The 19,599-nt window shown below is 37.5% G+C and overlaps 1 protein-coding gene across 7 annotated transcripts in view; it reads left to right on the top strand.

The window, feature by feature from the left end:
• The window catches only part of KIF21A (kinesin family member 21A), an 86,126-nt gene that overhangs the window by 52,670 nt on the left and 13,857 nt on the right, over positions 1 to 19,599 (top strand). For 2 of the 7 annotated variants that reach the window (XM_057370049.1, XM_057370051.1), the window contains 14 exons: positions 269 to 468; positions 867 to 974; positions 1,510 to 1,578; positions 1,684 to 1,895; positions 2,566 to 2,719; positions 3,133 to 3,333; positions 3,666 to 3,767; positions 4,630 to 4,795; positions 5,285 to 5,305; positions 9,182 to 9,242; positions 9,454 to 9,508; positions 10,900 to 11,117; positions 15,397 to 15,507; positions 16,198 to 16,326. In XM_057370049.1, coding sequence (XP_057226032.1) covers positions 269 to 468; positions 867 to 974; positions 1,510 to 1,578; positions 1,684 to 1,895; positions 2,566 to 2,719; positions 3,133 to 3,333; positions 3,666 to 3,767; positions 4,630 to 4,795; positions 5,285 to 5,305; positions 9,182 to 9,242; positions 9,454 to 9,508; positions 10,900 to 11,117; positions 15,397 to 15,507; positions 16,198 to 16,326 — 1,807 coding nt within the window. Of the gene's footprint in view, positions 1 to 268; positions 469 to 866; positions 975 to 1,509; positions 1,579 to 1,683; positions 1,896 to 2,565; positions 2,720 to 3,132; positions 3,334 to 3,665; positions 3,768 to 4,629; positions 4,796 to 5,284; positions 5,306 to 9,181; positions 9,243 to 9,453; positions 9,509 to 10,899; positions 11,118 to 15,396; positions 15,508 to 16,197; positions 16,327 to 17,893; positions 17,933 to 19,599 lie in introns of all 7 variants that reach the window. The other 5 variants (XM_057370050.1, XM_057370052.1, XM_057370056.1 and 2 more) reach the window with 4 other exon arrangements.

The raw sequence follows: 19,599 nt of genomic DNA on the forward strand, positions 1-19,599 counted from the left end.
CTATGTAGGAGCATGTATATTTGTGCTTTCAGTTGCTCAGATTTGTTGCAAAGAAGTCAGAGGAAAGTGTTAATACTTGATCTCTTATCCCAGAATGCATTCAAGGTGGCAGGTTCAAAGCAGTGCAGGTGGCAGGAGCTAGAGACAAATTAGGTTGTTTTAAGGGTATTGCAGATAATGCTAAAGGAGGGGAAGTAGTTATCTGCTGTGGCTGGTGAGGTAAAAATATCCTCAACAAAAGTAGATTAAGAATTCCCTTTTGCTCTAGGTTCTGTAGAGACCTATTCAGAAGAAAAGGCAAAAAAAATCAAGTCAGAATATGAAAAGAAACTCCAAGCCATGAATAAAGAACTGCAGAGGCTTCAAACAGCGCAGAAGGAACATGCACGATTGCTTAAAAATCAGTCTCAATATGAAAAGCAACTGAGGAAACTCCAGCAGGAGGTGACAGAGATGAAGAAAACCAAGGTATATTTCAGTAAATTGTAGTGTTGCACAGTGAGTGTTTACTGAAAATTGGGTTGAAATCTCCTGTGCATCCGCCTACGTGATAACTCTGTTCTTGCTGTTAGCTGCTTGAAAGTCTGAAAATAGAAAAGATGCGAGCACTAGGCTATTCCTGGGGGAGAGGGGTAGCTTTTAGGTTTAATGGACAGAAATTACAGTATCAAACATGCATAAGCTTGCACAGCTTATTAGCTGTTATTCAGCACTGAGTGARGAAGACACATTAGGTGGAAGAGGTAACTGGCTAAAAGCACATAATATACTGGAAATGGCAATTTGAAGAAAAAACTCTATATGAGGAGGGGCAGGGAGCAGCACTTCAGGGTGAACAGCATTTTTAAGTGATGACCTCTTTACAGGTTCGCTTGATGAAACAAATGAAAGAAGAGCAGGAGAAAGCTAGAATGACTGAATCAAGAAGAAACAGAGAGATTGCACAGCTTAAAAAGGAGCAACGCAAACGAGAGGTGATTTGACAGATAAAGAACTTCCATTTGGAATAAGCGCCTGTCATTATGATGTGCTTCTGCTTGCAGGCACACACCATGTGTGTACGCATTCACTGAGACAGGCATGTGTGTGTATGCGTTCACTGTGTATATGCATTCACTGGGGCAGGCATGTACCTGTGTATTTTCACCAGTGAAAATGCACAAAATTTGGTTTGACTTCCTTGAAAGCACAGTTCCTAGTTCAGGTGATCAGTCTTCTATTTTCTGTTGTTCTTACTGAATATGTATATCAATGTTATCAGTGATTTAGTGATTAGTGAATCTTCACAAAGTTGTTGTCACYACCTTGCTTGCATGGAATTATTCTTTTTGATAGAATTGATACAGTGATACACTTATTTTTGTTCTGCACTAGAGAGAGTAAGAAACAATCATGACTTGCCYGCTTCATGTCACAGCAATTTCACAGATTGGCATTAGTGTGTAAAGGTCATTTTTTTAATATAATACAGTCCTTAAAATATCATGTGCTGCTTCTGTTTTTTCACAGCATCAGCTCAAGCTTCTGGAAGCTCAGAAAAGAAACCAAGAAGTTATCTTACGTCGCAAAACTGAAGAGGTATTGTGATAAAACAGMAATGCCTCTTTAAAAAAAGAATGATATATTGCTGTAACTCAGACCTCTGTTTTGGGGAGAGTTAATCATGTCTTTGCACTGTTTCAGGTCACAGCCCTTCGTAGGCAAGTAAGGCCTYTGTCAGATAAAGTGGCAGGAAAAGTAAGTCGGAAGCTGAGTCTGCCTGAGCATTCCATGCAGGAAGCAGGTTCTAGTTTGTCAGGYGAGCACGATGGCTCCAGAACAGCAGCACAGCAGAAGATGAGAATTCCTGTTGCAAGGGTTCAAGCATTATCTGTAACTGCAACAAATGGAACAGGGTAAGGATTAAGACTTTTTAGGGCTCTCTTATGAGAACTGAAACTTGTGTGGACTTTCTAACAGATAATGTGATACATCTTACAGTAGCTGTTATTTTTCAAACTGTTGTCATGTAATGCTCATAAAATGGGCATTTCACCATTTTGAAATGCAAACTTTTGAAAAACTTCACTTTTCTGGGCTTGAGACATAATAGAATAATACAAAACAGCATTAAAGGGCAAGTCACATAAACTGGATTTTGGAAGTTTGAGAGTTTTTAATCTGCTCTTCAAGAGAAATGCCCTTGGTGGTCCTAGGCCAGCAGTGTTAAGTTCAAAGAAAAACTTGTGAGAAATGCAGTTCAGTGTTTATTTGTGCTCTTTTACTTGGTTTGAAGATTTCGCTTTCAAATAGGGAACAATTCCTAAGTTTCATTTGAACTTGATAGTGCATCATGAAAGTTGCCACAGTGTTTGATACCTGTTTTTCAAGTGCAACGTATTGGAGTGCACTGGAGTTCAGGGCTGGGTGTAGGCAGCTCTGTCGTGCARTGAAAAACTGCAAGAACTTCTGTGTGAAATTTTTAAGTTGTTTGTGAAAAATATTTCAGCCTGATCATTTCCACATTCAAATTTGTAACTAGACTACTTTGGACTTAGCTGTACGTTTCTCTTGAATTTATCACAGAAAGAAATACCAGCRGAAAGCAGTGACAAGCCGAGTTTAYTCCTCAAAGGCAGCCAGGATGAAGTGGCAGTTACTGGAACGCAGAGTGACTGATATTATTATGCAGAGGATGACAATTTCCAATATGGAGGCMGACATGAACAGGTTACTTACGGTGGGTGATCTGCTATGCACTGTTGGCTGTATCAGCATATTAAATAGGGAGCAATGCACGTGTGTTTACTGCAAATTAATTGCTGTTTTGGTGGCATTGGCAAAGTGAATGGAATCCATTGCAGTCGATGAAGACACACTTGACTCCAGTAAGCATTTGGACCATGGGATTGCTGTGCTTAGTGAGAAATAAAAGGCACATTAATGGTGTCATGTGCTAATATATGACTGTATTCACTGGTATATCTTAAAAATCATGACATTTTAGTTGAAGTGTAACAAATGAAGGAAAACAAATGTGTAACAATGAAGGAAAAAAAAAGTGTAACAAATGAAGGAAAAGAACAAGGCACTTAAACTTCTAAAGGCTTACTATTTCCTTTTTATGTAATATTATGTCTTTGTGGAAAATAGCAACGTGAAGAACTCACAAAAAGAAGAGATAAGCTTCTAAAGAAGAGGGAGAAGCTCATCAAGGATGGGGGYGGCAGTGAAACAGATAGAAATGTCCAAAACATAAATGAGGAGATGGAATCAGTAACTGCGAATATAGACTACATTAATGACAGCATTTCTGACTGCCAAGCAAACATTATGCAAATGGAAGAAGCAAAGGTAGGTCAAATATTTATGCAAAAATGGTAAAATGGGGACTAGAAAACACAACTGTGTTAGCCTTGCAAATGTTCTCATTTAGAAATTAGTTTTTGTTTGGCTGTATAATTATTGAGCCAGGAAGTATAAATTGGTGAAAACTTACACATGAAGTTTGAAATGCAGGCTTTTATGCAGCTGGTATCTGAGTTTTAGTGTCAATGGAGTAATGCATGTTAAGATTGCAAAGCATTTAAATGKCAAAGCTGATGCTTTCTCATATGCTGGCATTAAATTAATATAATTCTTGGGACTTCTTCACAATCAGACTGTTTTTATTCTGGCACTCAYAGGAAGAAGGAGAGACCTTGGATGTAACAGCAGTGATTAATGCTTGCACTCTGACAGAAGCTCGATATTTGCTGGATCACTTCCTTATGATGGGTATCAACAAGGTAAGGTGTTAAGTGAAGTATGTGTGTGCCAGGGCTATGGCACGTGCCAGGAGCAGAGTTGTGCTGACATAAAGACCGACTAATGTGCATTAATCAAAACAAACCTGGTGAACACTTCTGAGTCTTGCTGATTCTCAGTGTGAAGGCCCTTGAGATTTCTTTCCCTTGAACTTTTAGAAGTTGTTTCAATGTATTCATTACCTTATCTTATAAGAGCACTGTCCTTTTGTGATCAAAAGAATCTTCATTTTTCAACAAACTCCTAAAGAAAGCACAGGATCTTTTTTTAAAAGAATGGCTCAAAGCCACCTTTCTAAAAATAYGAACCTCAAAAATTTGTTTTAAATTATATGTTGATACATGACATTTTAGTCTGTGTTSCAGTTTTGAGAAAAGCCATAAGGATTCTTCTGAAAATCTTGGGGACATATTCTTTCTTTCATATTTTCAAAATGAGTATTTGGCAGCTCGTAACCCTGTGCACACAYATATGCTCTTGCTGTTGTGTTTCTTTCTCTCTGGAGGACACTACTTAGTCTCATTGAGTCAAATGAAAGATTTCAATGATACTGAAATGATGAAAATTCAGAATTGCACTTTGGAGTGTCCAACTTAGCCACTAGATGCATATTTGCTAGGCAGTCTGAAGAATCTGAGTTAAATGAATGCTTAATGAGTCTCTTTAAAAGACCCTTAGTTGACACCTGATTTTTAGGATGTGAGAATGCAGCTGCAATGTATGCATTGTTTGTGTTTGAAGTTTTTAAAAAATTGTGACAATTTTCATTTTGTAAAACAAGGGCTGTAACAAAACATTGGTCATCTTTCCTTCTTTCTCTCTCTCCCTCTCTCTCCCTCCTAGGGTCTCCAAGCAGCTCAAAAAGAAGCTCAGATAAAAGTTCTTGAGGGACGCCTTAAGCAGACAGAAATTACTAGTGCTACTCAAAACCAACTGCTGTTTCATATGCTAAAAGAAAAAGCTGAGTTAAATCCTGAACTTGATGCATTTCTGGGTCATGCTTTGCAAGGTAATTTTTTATCTTGTTTTGTAAATTGTTGGCTGCATGTCATGTTTGTCTTTTGTGCATGCTGTACTGGGCATTCTAGACTATTTCTTTTCTGAATAGATGCTGTATTGTAACATCATATACTTTACAATTGGCATGCATGTATGATATTTTTAAGTATATCGTCTCGCCAGTGAAATCTAGAAAATAAAGTTATTTTGTTACTGAGATTTTTTAAGATTCAAATAATCTACTTGTTATTTTTAGAAAAGACAATGCATTTACAATTTGGAATTGTTTTAACTTCTGAATGTGAATTTTTAAAATTGAATCATCATGTGCTAGTGATTTTGGATTTCATGTCTGTTACGGCATCTATTCTACKTCTCATGAGATGATACTGAGAAAAATGTAGAATACATTTGGGTACTTTTGTTTTATTCCTTTTTATAAATGGATATGTTTTGATTGGAATGTTGCTTTTTTTTCCTTGTTGCTGTATTTACACAGACCTAGATAGCATACCACTGGGTAAGTATGTTTAGCTTTCTGTGTACTGTACAGCTGCATGAATTACTAATTCATTCATGTTCACTAACTGGTGCATCTTAGAATTTGTGAGTGTGTGAAGTTTGCATGAACTATTCTGTAAATGTACTCATTATCATGAGCTTAAAGAGCATTCCTTCCTCTCTGAAACCACCCCCAGCTCTTGTCATAGTAGCCCTTGTGGTAGTTACATTTGTCGCATAAGAAGTGAAGACAGTAAGCAGAGCTGTATTTCAAATTTATAACTTGGTGCTTGTAGACCCAAGGTACGTTCAGAGTACCTAAAGCTAATTCATGAATAATACTAGTGTTGTGACAAATTCTGCTTGTGTTTTTAGGTCTGAAAAAAGGCAATTCTTTACTTGCAGGTCATTTTTAACYTTTTGCAAATAGCCCGTTTTGTAATGTAAACATTGCACAAAATACAGGATTTTCACTTCTTCCATTGGGTTTAAGTTACTGACTTCACTGATTTTGAGATAAGTCTCTTGTTGCTGTTRCTTTAAAGTTATTCCCAAATGAATTGTGCTTATTTTCTTCCATCAAAAAAATTGGCTATATTTGGAACTTGAAAAAATATTCCTGATACCAGTGACAATTCCTTTTGTGTTGTCTTGTGCTATTTTTAATCACATTATGCTGTCCTGTGCTAGTTTGCTTAGGATCTGAAACATTTCAAAAGCACAAAATTATGTGCAAGTGTTTAGATTGTAATCTAGAGATGGTGMGAACTTTGCCAGCTTCCTGTCAGGTGACCCCTGAAGATCGGTGTCAGGGGATCTTGCCACATGCAGCTAGTTAGTTATTCAGGAACTTCTGTGATTTGTAATATCATAGTGTCTCTAGAATAGACCTTTAATGTGTGTGTGTGTTCACTCCTGTTGGAGCAATGTTTCTCCAGAAGCAATGTTTCTCCAGACAGCATGGCATTTTCTTTAGCTCTGGACGGGCTTTTGCTTATTAACAACGTTTGGAAAAGTGAAAAGCCACTTGCTAAATGTATTAATACAGTAGCTCTGTGRTCAAATTTGTAGAGTGTGTCTCATMAAACAAGCTTTTTAACACTTTGCAAGCATGGTCTGGCACTCAGGACTCTGCTAACACTTGACAGGAAGGAACACAGCWGAATGTGCTGTGCTAACCTAGGTACAAGTTGAAATCGCAGCTGTTGGTAGTCTGTGTTTTGTGGATCACTAGTGACCAAACCTTTTGAGCTGCAGGGTGTTCAGACAGTACCATATGAGGCTTGGTGCTGGGATTGCCAGCTGGTTTGAAGGGACTGTGTTGGTGCATGCCCTTCCTGGTAACCTGACACCATTCCTGTAGGTCAAAGTGTGGGGGGCAGCAGATCCTGGGACCAATTTCTCMAGTTTCACTGATGTYTCAATGATAGACCACAGCCAGCCCTATCCCAAGCAAAGGGATTGCACTTCCAGGGATTTGTGATTTGCTCTCTTGATGCCTGCTTTCAGATCTGGTATCTTGAAAAGTTCTTAGCCATTTGAATACATGTGGCTCAGAAAAGCTTGAACATTCCCCAGGGTAGTTGTGCACTTGAAYTCAAGTGTAGACTTGAGAAAGGGGTTCAGTCTGCAGAGAAGTGCATCCTGTGCTCAGGTTTTTACTTGAATGGGTTTTCAGTGCATGCCTACCTTGTTGGTGGATGAACTAGCTGCCATTCACTATCTGCTCTGCAAAGAGTTAAAATGACCATGAAATTGAATTTTGAGTGTTGCYGAAGTGACTCCTTTCTGAAGAGTTGTGGGAGCTGCATTTCCGTCCCACCTGTGACATAGGGTGTKACTCAGAACCATCTATGAGCAAATTTTGAGATGGCTGGTCAAATGTCATTTCCTGTGCTGAACTGTGCTGCTGTGTGGCATTGCCCTGGTACCATCCAGTTGCCTCTGCATGAAGATGAAGACAAAATAAGSAGAAAATTCTCCACTGTTCTGCAATCGTTGGTTTACTAGCAGCTATCCCTGCAAACTGTACTGCCTTTACTAACTTTATTTCTCCTTTCATGTCTTCTCACTCAGGACTTCTTGCAGAATCCTACTTTTTTTATCTTTTTGTTGGTTCTGTGCACTGGTTTCTATCTCAGGGCTTTGGGCAGTCTTCATGTGCTGAATTACTGACAAACTGAAGAAACTCATCAGGTCACATGAGTGTGAGCCTACAAATAAAATCCCATATTCTGTGGTCATTCCACATTTTCTCCTTAGTTACGTGTAATAAGAGATCACAAGTTCTTTATAAGAATAAGATGAAGTAACATAATTCTAATAGGAATCCTGTATTTTTTAAAAATGTGTTTACTTTATGGATGCTGCTTTTGTCTTGCTAAAAGGAGCAGTAGTCTAGATCCCCTTTTCTTCATAAGGCATATAATAATAATAAAAATAATAATAACAAAAATAATAATGAGAAATATTGAAAAGTTTTAATCTGGCCTCAAAGGCAGGATAGAACAACAAAAAGAAAATTCAGAGTGTTATTCCTGTGACCCTGCTTTCTTTATAATACTATATTTCTGATAATTAAGATTACATTGTTAAGATTAATACAGCAGCTGAAGTGCATTGTTGGTGTTGGTTCTAGGTTGATGTAAGGTTTTAACTTTTTTAGGAAACGTGTTTAGATGCAGCATACACAAAAGGCAGTATTTTCCTTCTTTTTCCATTCCTTCTCAGAATTCAACTGAAAACTGCATCTTTCCTCCATTTCTGAAAAGTATGAACTTGCACTTAAAACATATACATGGACAACATATACATGTTTTAATATGGTTTACAAATATATTGATTCTATGCATTGCAAATGGTATCTGCTTCTTGACATAAATTAAGTAAAGAAACGCAGTGTCTCTACTAGTAAAGAGGGGATGTAATCGAATGTCATTAGAACTTATTTAATCCTTAATATTTCATGAATGTGTTCAAAAATAAGGGACTTTGCTTGCAAAAAGGCATTACCTATGTCCTTAAACTAATGTTTTTTTTTAGAATAACATGCAAGTTAGGGGATTTGCTTTCCCAGCAGTTTGGAATTGATTGTACATKTGCCCTTGACTCATTGTCTCAGCCTAATGTTTTGCACTGTTTGCATGCAGATATGTTTATCAGATGTTTGACAGTGTTAGTGTGTGACATGCATGCACCTGGTTTTGTCTTCTGTGGACAGGTTTGTGTAGCCATTTTTGCTTCAGGAACATTTCTGCTGAGCAGCTTCYTTTTACTGTTAATCTCTTTTTAGGGAGCAGTTCTGTAGTATTAAGTGGTAACATCATCCTCTCTTGAAAGATAAATGCTTATATACTGATAAAGTGCTTGCTTCTGTTAGCTCATGTGGTGGCATTCTATATAAGCTAAGGCTGAGCCTCAACTCACTAGATAGTTAAAATATAATTTTTGTTATAGCCAGGCTGATTCTGTCTTGGATCCAGAAGATGAAAAAAAGAGGAGAAAGAGACATTCTTATTGTCCATTGATTTACATCCCACCTCTTCCGTGACTTGCAGTTCATTTTCTTTGCTTTATCTGCTTTCTTACAGATTTCCTTCTAAAATTTCTGGTTTTCTATCATCTCTCTTGTTCTGCCACAATAGGCAGAGCACTACATTTGGGACAGTATGCCTAGGTGTATGATTTATTCAGATTGTATGAAAAAAYTAGTTTAGATGCCAGGAAAATTCARTGGGAGCTGGATAGAAAATAGTCAAGATATTCTGAAAATTCCTGTCTTTTGTACTCTGTTCATCTACGTCCAACATTGTCTGAGTTGTTCTGTACAGCACTTAAAGCCTTCATATCCTGTTGAGAGAGATAGACTAATGCTATTAATTTGGAAATTTTCTAGAAAATTTGGAAGATAGTACTGATGAAGATGCCCCATTGCATAGTCCTGGAACAGAAGGAGGGTGAGCAAATCTTTGTTACTACTGATTCTAGAAAAAATTACCATAATTTCCTCCTTTTATAATGCATTGGTTTACTAGCAGCTTTAGAAAATACGTCTAACATGGTTTCATTATGCTTTGCCCATGATTTCAGTAGAAAKAAGAATAAAATAAAAATACACATCAGGAAAAAAATACTACTTTCTAACTGTGATGCAATTTTTTTTTTCAGTTCATTGTCTTCAGATCTCTTGAAGCTTTGTGGTGAAGTCAAACCCAAAAGCAAGGTAGGATGTACAATGATGATGATAATTCTTCTACATGTCTTTTAAGTGATTCTATGATTCTATAATAATTCCTAATTTAATGATACCTTCTGAAAAATGCTCTTGGCTTTGCACAAGAGATATTAATGAATGAAAATATGCAAAAGGTGAACTGATGTACTCATCATATGATTTGTGTGCAGTATGATTTTGTGTGACACTTCTCTCTAAGAAACAATGATAAAAATAACTTTTTTTTATATTTTGGGGTAAAGTTATTAGAATTTTAAAATGAGATGTGTTCTTCCAGATACTTGCACTCCAAACTGGTGTAGTTTTGCAGATTAGTATTAGTTAGGCTACAGTTCAATGTTATTGCCAGTGGGAACTGTGAACATGCTTATTGTTTGCAATTTGCTTCTGTGGTCACAGAAATCTCGAAGAAGTTTATGAAACAAATAAAAGTTTGACCTTCAGGCTCTTAATTACAGTTGACATTGTAAGAGTATATCTAGGCTGACTATAGTTTAATATTAAYGGCAGTGGGAACTGGAAATGTGCACTGATTGCAGTTTTGCTTCTATGCTCACAGGAGCATAAGCCAAGTTTGCAGAGTAAATAGAAGCTTAGCCTCCACTTTTCCAACTGGAATTGGCTTTGGAGGAAAATATCTCTGTTGAAAGTTGCATTATTTGGTAACATTCCTTAGTGTGCAGCTATTTGTGCTCTTCAACTGATTTTGGTCTGAAAATGCCATAAAATAAACATGCTATTTTTGTAACAGCTTTTTTCAGAATGGGTCTTTGTCTTCCCCACTGGCCCTCTATTTCCCTGAGGAATAGATCTGAATTTCACAGTATAGTCACATCTAATTTTTTGCAAATTACTGTGTTGCACAAAGCTTAGCTCCTTTGTGAGTTTTATTGTTTTCAAATTGTTGAAATGCTGAATGAATCCTAATTCATGTGGACTTAGACTTCTTTTGAAATGACTTAAACTAAGCAAGAAGCAGAGTTTGTATATGAGGAGAAGCACTGATGTTGTAAATCACCAGTATAATTGTAGCTATTTAAATTTGCACTTTGCTTTATTCGTCTCTGCTTTATAACATTTCATTTGGATGAACCATAGGTGAGTGATATTGTMCTCCTGTAGCATTGACAGGCAGCTGGTTGAAAGGATATCCTTGGAAACCAGTTATCAAATCAATGTTTGGTGCCGTTGAATTTGACTTGTCTTGTCTGAAATTGTTGCCCAAAAGCAATGGTGAGCTTCTTGATTCAGTTGCCAAAGTTAGTTGACAAAATGATTGAGGGAGATGCTAATTGCCAGCTAATAATAAGCTTGATTGTGTGACTCTGGACACGTAGCATTGCATGTTGATGTGGCAGTTTGGTTTTCTCTGTCTCCAGGCCCGCCGGAGGACCACCACCCAGATGGAGCTGCTGTATGCAGCCAACAGYGACCTGGTCTCTGACAGCGGGGCTGCAGACTCTGCCTTGGCTGGCTCTGTTSCATCAGTTGCAGAAACCCAAGAAAGTGGGGTAGCTGCTGACACACAAGATGCTTCTGCTAGGGACAGAGAGTTTATACCCCCACCATCTGGCTTACCTTCTAAGATAGGCAGCATGTAAGTTTGGCCATGCTGTACTAATATCCTTTGCTTTTAAAAAATGCATGTTGCCAGTTTCTTGTAATCTATTATTTTAAGTTTACAAACAAGGTTGATATACTTGAAGCTTACTAAATAATACTGACAAAGCTCCTTCCTTTCTACCATCATCATTCTAGAAAGCATAAATGTAGTGTTGTAAGTACTATGGTTCTTACTGAAGATGTAAGTTCCGTTGTTTTGTTATAGTAAAATTATTGTAACCATGTTCTATGTAGAGTGAAAAACCCCTCTAACACCTTAGTTTGCTGTATTAGTGCTATGGGAAATGCACATTCTAGGGGGGTAGTGACAATCTGCTTAGAAGAGCAGAGAGATTTAARAAAACCCGAACAAATCACACCTTAAAGACTTTCTATAACATGGTATTCATATATGGTTCTAATTATTAGGAAAAATCTTTCTGTTGGTTGTCTTGTATGGACACCACGCTTAAAATGAGGAAGTCTTGCTACAATAGAGTATGCATGTGAAAAATTAAAGGAAAAATCTTAAATATTAAGAATCCTCAAAAGTCYTTTCTGTTTGCAGGTTGCACTTATCTGCAGAGCAGTTTTACTRATTGAAACTATCTCTTTATTCTAAATAGAACAAAAAATATTTTTGTCTTTTTACTTKGGGGCCAGCAGATGTCCCTCACATGCACTCTTTGTTTTCTTTTCACTTGTTCTTGCTCTTCTTTTTATATTTCCCAGTATCACTACTCTTATTAGCCATTCACTGCTAGAGCCCCTTTTCTTAGCTTTTTAGGTRCTAGCTCCTGTATTGCACAAGCTCGTGTGTAAATTGAATGTGCTTCCCACATGTAGAAATTGGTCTCCCATAKCTACCTTCCTGTTACAGGTTCTGGAGTTAAGCAGCTTTTAATATTTACCTGTCCTATTTGCATAATATTTTTACAGCAGTCTCTACCTAATGTACATTTGCAATTTGTATTTTTTACTATGTATTTCTGGCATGTGCTTGAGGTGGCAATCATGAGCAGTAAAACACTGCTGACAGCAATTATTAACCCAGGCTGATGGCTTCAGTGCACTTTACAAGTAGAATCTGCTTGGACAGAATGCTCTTGATGCTGAGGATAGGTGGAGAAAACCCATTTGTTTCAGCAGTTAGTGTGAAATGAGTAGAGACTATTGAAGCTTCAAGATCTAAAACATCAAGTGTTATGACCTGACATCCAAGACTCAGGTAATACCAACTTTTGCCTCACTTCATCTTCTACAATTGTATCCATTTATGAAAGTGAGCCAGCAACAAGACATTAAAGGATTTTCCCAAAACTCTGTTCTGCAAGCATTTGAGAGTTACACACTGTCAATAAATCAATTCAGTCAGCARTAGGCCTCATATATTGAATTGTTATTGATCTAGTTTTAGTAGATAAGTGATCAAAAATTCCCACAATTACTCTGCAGTGACTTTCTCACTGCAGTGTAGATGCCTTTCAAAACTAGATCTCTTGCTGGGTTATCTGGTCACAGTTGAAGAWAGCTTGTCTTTATGAGCTATCCAGCCTTCCCTTATGGGCCCGTGGTGCCATCATATCTCTTGTAATCAAATACATTATTCAGGGAGCAGATTGTGATCTTATCTGCCATAAATGTTTTTTCCCTTGTGCCATTGACTTAAGTGGCATTTGGGGATGTAGAAGCTGTAACAGTGATCCAAAATATGGATTCTCCAAGTGACAGAAAATAATTATATGTTTAGGTGCAAATTTAAGTGTCTGCTTATGTACAAACTTCTCCACTCTGGAACCTGCTCAKTTTTCTCAGGTCTGTGGTGATTCCATGGTCCTTGGAGATGAACTTTTTACAGGGGCATGTATTGATAGGATGAGGGGTAATGGYTTCAATCTGAAAGAGTGTAGATGTACATGAGATACTGGGAAGAAATTCTTCACTGCGAGAGTGGTGAAACATCAGAACAGAAGCTGTTACCCAGAGAAGCTGTGGATGCCCCATCCTTGGAAGTGTTGAGGGCCAGATTGGATGGGACTTAGAGCAACCTGGTCTGGTGGAAGGTGTTCCTGCCCAAGGGAAGGGGGTTGGAACAAGATGATCTTTAAGGCCCCTTCCAATCCAGATCATTGTGTGATTCTGTTACTTAGGGAGGCACCTAAATACATATGGCCAACAGTTGATTTGATAGGAATTCTGCTCTCAAAGATAGTTARTGCTGTTGTCCTTTGATATGCTCAACTCATCTGCAGCAACTTCTTTGGAGTATAGATATCTCCTGTAGGATTAGTGCCAGCTCTGTTCAAATGTCTGATGTCCTGRCAAATGTCAAAGGGCTCTGGAAATCTGTAAGTAGGTGTGTGTCCTGCTCCTTTTCTGTCAGGTCATTGACAGCATGCAGCTGGTTTTTACACCTGTGCTTAGGAATTTTGTACCAGCAAGACAGCTGCATTTTTATAATACTTGTATTCTTGGGCTTTCAAAAAYAATTAAGAAAATGATGATGCTTTTTGCACCCTCTGCTGAGGATATTCCACTGCAGAGTCAAAGATGGAAGACTCAAAGGGCAAGTAGAAAGTGAACAAGCACAAGTTGGCTCCCTGTCTGACTGTGCAGGATGCCAGTGTGAGGCAGAGGAGCTTGGGTTCCAGCTTTTTGTTTGGTTTATTTAATAAAGTAGCTGTTTAGTAGATGCATAAGCAACCCTGGCAGTAGACACTATAAACTGTTTTTTATCCTCACTTGAAGACCTGTCAACCTGATTAATAGGATTTGCCTTGTGAYCTCAGGATTTTTGCATTCCGAAATGCATACTGGTCGAGGATAGAGAGGAAAGGGCGCATATCCTCTTCCACCTTTTTTGGTGTCCTTTCCAGAGTATGTCTRCAAGTAAAAAACCCCTATGTAGAAATGGATGCTCTGACCCTGAGAAGGGAATTTGACCCACTTTCTCCCCCTTTTTTGGTAACTTAACTGCTAGGCTTCTGTGCAAAACCAGGCAGGTTATCACTTGTCTTCCTTTTCCTGTCTCCTGAAGACCCCTGGGGGACCTCTGGAGTTTGATATGCAGTTCTTGGCACTAGGTCTTACAGGTCCCTCACTGCACTTAGGGTTTGTGATCACCTGAGACCGTCCCATGTACCTGAGTCAAATAGGTATTCTTGGTTGTGCCATCCATGTTAAATCATGTTATTCTACATTCCAGTCTCCARGTGGATTTTATATAGCATAGACTTCTTCTCAAGGGAAGCATGTAGAGAAGTTGGAGCTATGCATATTCAGAACCTGTAGAGCTGAGACTGATAGTCATAACYATGTCAGGCAGATGACCTGCCAGCTGAACTTAATCTGCCTAACCGAGTTTTGTGGAACTAAAGCACTTACAGAATCTGCTTTCTCATTTCTAGTGAGTGTTTCACATTCATAGACAAAATCCTTTATAAATACACCGAAATAGGAAAAAAAAAAGTAAATATTGTTTTTGTGATTACTCAACAAGTGGGAAATGGGAGTTCAAAAGAATGGGGACCACTGAGATTCCTTTCTTTTTTCTTTTGTCTTTGTGGTGAAATAGTAACATTTGGGTGTCAGCTTTAAATTGTTCTCTTGATATTTTTGTGGGGGAAGATTTTAATGGGGAATAAAAGGTGGTGAGAAGTAACACAGTGGCTGGGAATTGGAATTATTTCAGAGCAAGAATTGGAGAGACAAAGGGAGKATGGAATGCAAGGGAGAAGGGAAGTGGGGCACAAAAGAGAAACCACATTTTAATAGTCAGGTTGTTGATGGGAAATAATTTTTCTCACTTCCTAATTTTTAATTTTATATTGAAACATGATTATGTTACTGCAAAGTTTCATTCATGTATAAGAATCATTGTGATTTCTCTGTTCTTCATGTCTGTAAATGGTCTATTGTAGATGCAAATGTGGAATCTGAAATTTCACTATTTCCATGATCTTAATTTAGGGTGCATACTCCACTGTATTTCTTTTAGAGAGTCTCTTTTTTATTGCATTAGTAAATCTCCTTTACATATTCAGTGTCTGACTCTATATATATCAACTCTATATGTTGATGTGAATGTTAATAACTTGTTCTCACACTTCAATATAAAAATATACCAAGTTTAAAATCCTTTAGTTCAAGAGAGACAATTATAGATTAACTGTGTTCTTGTATTTGAAAATCATTCTGAGAGAATGAGAGGTAATATAAGAAAAGCAAGTTTTGTGAAGGGCCTTAAAGTGAGATATCGTTTGCTCTTGTTTTAGTTCGAGACAACCGTCTCTTCCAGAGAAGAAGATACCTGAGCCTTCACCTTTAGCAAAGAGAAAAGCCTATGAGAAAACAATGGAAAAGACTAAGACAAAAGAACAAAAACTGTAAGATTATTTTAAATTTATTTCCTGTGAAATAATTTAAACTTTGAATTTTCTTGTAAAATAAATACATATTTTTCTATTTCTTTACTTACAGGACAGTTTTTATTATTGTCAGTGCTGATACTCATTGCTCGGCTTATGTGTGGTTGGGTTTTTTTCCCGATTGTTTTTTTGTACAAAGTAACTCAGGAAACTATCTCYTAATTCTAAACAGAATAAAAAATATTTTTGCCTTTTTACTTTGGGACCAGCAGATGTCCCTCACATGCACTCTTTTTGTTTTCTTTTTACTTATTCTTGCTCTTCTTTTTATATCTCCCAGTATCACTACTGGTTATTAGCCATTCACTGCTGAGACAATGTCCTTTGGAGCATTTGCAAATTACTTTCTTTTTTTAAATTGAGATCATCAATATCTCTAAAAGCCTTCAATTTTACAAGAATTGCCTCGTTTTACATGTGTGTATTTTCTGCCTGGAGCTTTCACYTTTAGCACTTAAACTTTGAACATTGTGCCACTTTGCACTCTGCAGCCTTAAGCTTTTTGCCTTCTCTGGGAAATATCTGTAGCTAGTATTGCAATCTTAATTATTTGCTTAAGAAAAGAGCATCTCGCATTTGAGGCATATTGCATTTAACTTATCTAACCATTCATAACCTGTTAAAGAAGATGTTCTTTTTTTTTTGTAGCTCAGATTCTGGAGCCCCAGAGGCTAGTCTGTCACCTCCTACTTCCCCACCAAGCCGGCCCCGTAATGAAATGAATGTTTTTAGTCGTCTTACTGTTTCTCAGGGAAACACATCAGTTCAGCAGGATAAGTAAGTCACAAAGGGAAGCCTCAGCCCCCAACCAGGGAAATGCAAAGTGCGCTCAAGTTTGCAGTGTAGTGTCTGGTAGAAATTTTGCCCTTCTGCAAAACAGGAGGAGATATTTCTCGTGKTTTTGCTTAGTTTTCAAAGAAAATATTTAAAACTACTATGGAACCACTGTAAAAATTTGAGAAAGAAGTTTCCTGCTGAACCTTGTTTCCTGTTTTCTAGGCTCTGTCTGGTATTTGTAGTTTTAAACCCAAAATAGAAAAGAATGGTAGAATTCTTAGATGTTTGTGTATTTGTGTGTGTGTTTACACTAAAAAATAGATTTTAGGTGATAATTTAGGAAATAGTGTTTTTGACAGTTAGTCAGTTGCTCCAGCGTTGCTTGGAGTGCTCTCACAACAACACCTTGGAGGATGGGACATTGAAATGGCTAGAGCACAGTTGTTTAGAGATTATCCAAATTATTTTAACAGACTGACTTTAGGAGGTGGTCTGCAGGAGTAGATGATACATCTTGTTTAGAAGACCTAGAACTGATTTTCTTCACGTTAGGCATCTGTTAGGAGCCTTACTCCAAATGGCAGTGGACTTCACTTGACTAGAATCTTTATTGCAGATTTCAGTACTGATGCAAATGCCATGCAGTGCTTATGAGCTGCAGCTCAAATTTAAAATAAAACTTCATTTCTAGCTGTAGCAAGATAAGAAATTGCTGTTGTCTGTTTACACTATTTTTAAAAATAAAACCTTGGGTTTTTTTCAGAGGTCTACAGCCACCACATACCAAGCAGTGGCTTTCAAGGCTTTTAGTAACTGAGCTTGTGACTTCTTTATTTTAGCTTATCTTTCTTATTGCTAATTCCACCTAACCCCTTTCATTTTCTGTGAACTGACTTTGAAGTCAAATTGAAACTGCTGAATCTGTTTGATTTGAGCTGAAAATGAAGGACATCTTAAGATGTACTGCAAATCATCATGCCTCGGGAAACCATTAACTTGTATGTTTTCTTGTTTGTTTTTTTTTAAACATTTTTCAAAATGAGAGATGAAGGATTTTGAACCTAGGATGGCTTGCAAATTGCTGTTTTTATTTGAGTGGGCGATCATATTTAACATTTATATCTTTATTACTAACATTTTGCATGTCACTTCTGCACTTAGCAGGCATTGATGTTCAGACTGATTTCTTTTGATACTCTCAACAAGCAGTATCTTATGGAATTTAACTTGTGCATCCATCTTCTCATTTTAATTTTTTGCCTTTACTTCTCTAAGAAAGTGTTGGAAATAAGAAATGGCTTAGCTGCTGTTASTCATCTTCTGGACCTGAAATATTCTACTGTAACTTACTGCTGAGAGTTATATTTTAAGATAATTATTCTTCCGCCCTCTACCCCCGATATCATCATGGGTTTAAGATACACCGTGAGCAATGCTGCACACTGTCTGTGAATTTGCATTGCTTTTCTGAGTTGGCCGTGCTGTTGTTTGTTCTTCTCATGTGGAGGCATTTCTTTGCTGATACCTATATYCTTTCTCCTCACAATTCCACCACTGTTGATTGTAGGTCTGATGAAAGTGATTCCTCTCTGTCGGAGGTACAAAGGTACTCTCTCTCTTTTCTGTTTTCTTGGCATCACTCACCGAAGTCATTCCAGTTCTTACGAAATTTCATTTTGCTGCATGATTTTTCCTGATACCCTGTGCATTGTTTCTCTTTGCTTTTGCCAGAACGTTAAATATCTGAGATTTTGGTCAAGCATGTCTCCTCCTCTCCTTTTTTAGGGCATTTTTTTAATCATTGTTGACCATGTCAGGTGTTTTAATTATAACTGAAGTACGATGTAAACATCTCTTTAGACACATTCTTTCTCTCTTTGTTTTCTTAAAAAAAAAAAAAGAGGAGCAGATGTTTTCTTATGTTTTATTTGCTTCTCTCCTCATTTGCGTTTTTCGTTTTCTTTTGTATGATTTGATCACTAAAAATGAAATCCTAGTGTAAATAAAAATGAGTAGTTTTTTTATTATGTCTTTCTGACAGAATGCACAGTGGCTTAAGAGATGAAAGAAATGTCCCCGCTCGTGTCCCTCTGGGTTAGGACTTTGGTACTCAGTGAAAAATTAGTTTTTTAAGAGAAGGACAGTCAAAGAACTGCTAATAATGTGATGCTGGCTTTGTCTGGTCTTAGCAGTTGTAGCATTTTTCTGTCTGTAGATTTTAGAGCACTGTGCATAGGTAGATAAATAGCTCCAGGACATGTATTTTACATGGCTTGTCACGGAAGTGAGTGGGTGAGAACAGCAGTAGGAATAACTCAGTTCAGAGGCAGCGTGATCCTCTAGGGARTACTACAGAGAAAACCGTGTTAGTTTTGTGGGATGCTTGAAAACAAAAACATAGAGGCCTAAATGAGTTAAAAAGCAAATTGTTCCTATTTTCTTGAAAACATAAAACAGTAAAGAGGAAAGGTGAATGCCTTTCTAAAATGAGGAAGATAATATTACACTATTTAAGGCACTATTAATACTGATAAAATCTATAGAAGGGTTGTTGAGGAGTAATGAATTATGTGCGTGAAGATGTCCTGAGCTGTAAAAATTAGTAAAATCATTGTTTTAATCTACTAGATAAACTAGCCAGTTGTCACAAAGTTAGCTTGTATCATGAAGGACTTTTTCCTTTCTATAACAATAGAAAGGGGTATATCTCAATATTATGAAATGTTTACATTTTCCTAAAGCATCTGACACCTTTCTTTTATTGTTTTGGTAAGAGCTATGGTTTAGCTCCTTTTCTTCACAGTTATGTGTGATTCCCAAAAGAGCATAACAGTGAATTTTAACTTCAAGCTAGCCAGGTCACAGCAGTTGGATGTTTTGGCCATTCCCTTGAGGCTTTTCTGCATCTGACAGAAATTAAAGGGATCTGTGTGTGTGCAATTGTATGCATGGGATTTTAGACTGCTAGTAATTTTTGTTTGGAGATAAATTGTAAGGGGTTATTTTCAGGCTGAATTAGTCTTTTGACATCACCACAGTAGTAGCTGAARGTGCCCAGGAAGGTTCCTCTGGTGTGTCAGCATTCCAGTTATCCTCCATTTTGGCCATTTGAGCATGAGTGCATTATTGGGTACGGAGTGCAGTGCAACCTTCTTCAGGCCCAGAAGTTAACAGCAGTTCACTGTGTCTGCCCATAGAATGCAGATGATGTGAAATGCATGCTGAGTTTGTAATTGGCAACGTACATTATATTTGCTCCATTTTTCAGATTGT

This window comes from Malurus melanocephalus, unplaced genomic scaffold, assembly GCF_030028575.1.
Source record: "Malurus melanocephalus ecotype Western Australia unplaced genomic scaffold, MMel_1.1 scaffold_118, whole genome shotgun sequence".
Lineage (NCBI taxonomy): Eukaryota > Metazoa > Chordata > Aves > Passeriformes > Maluridae > Malurus > Malurus melanocephalus.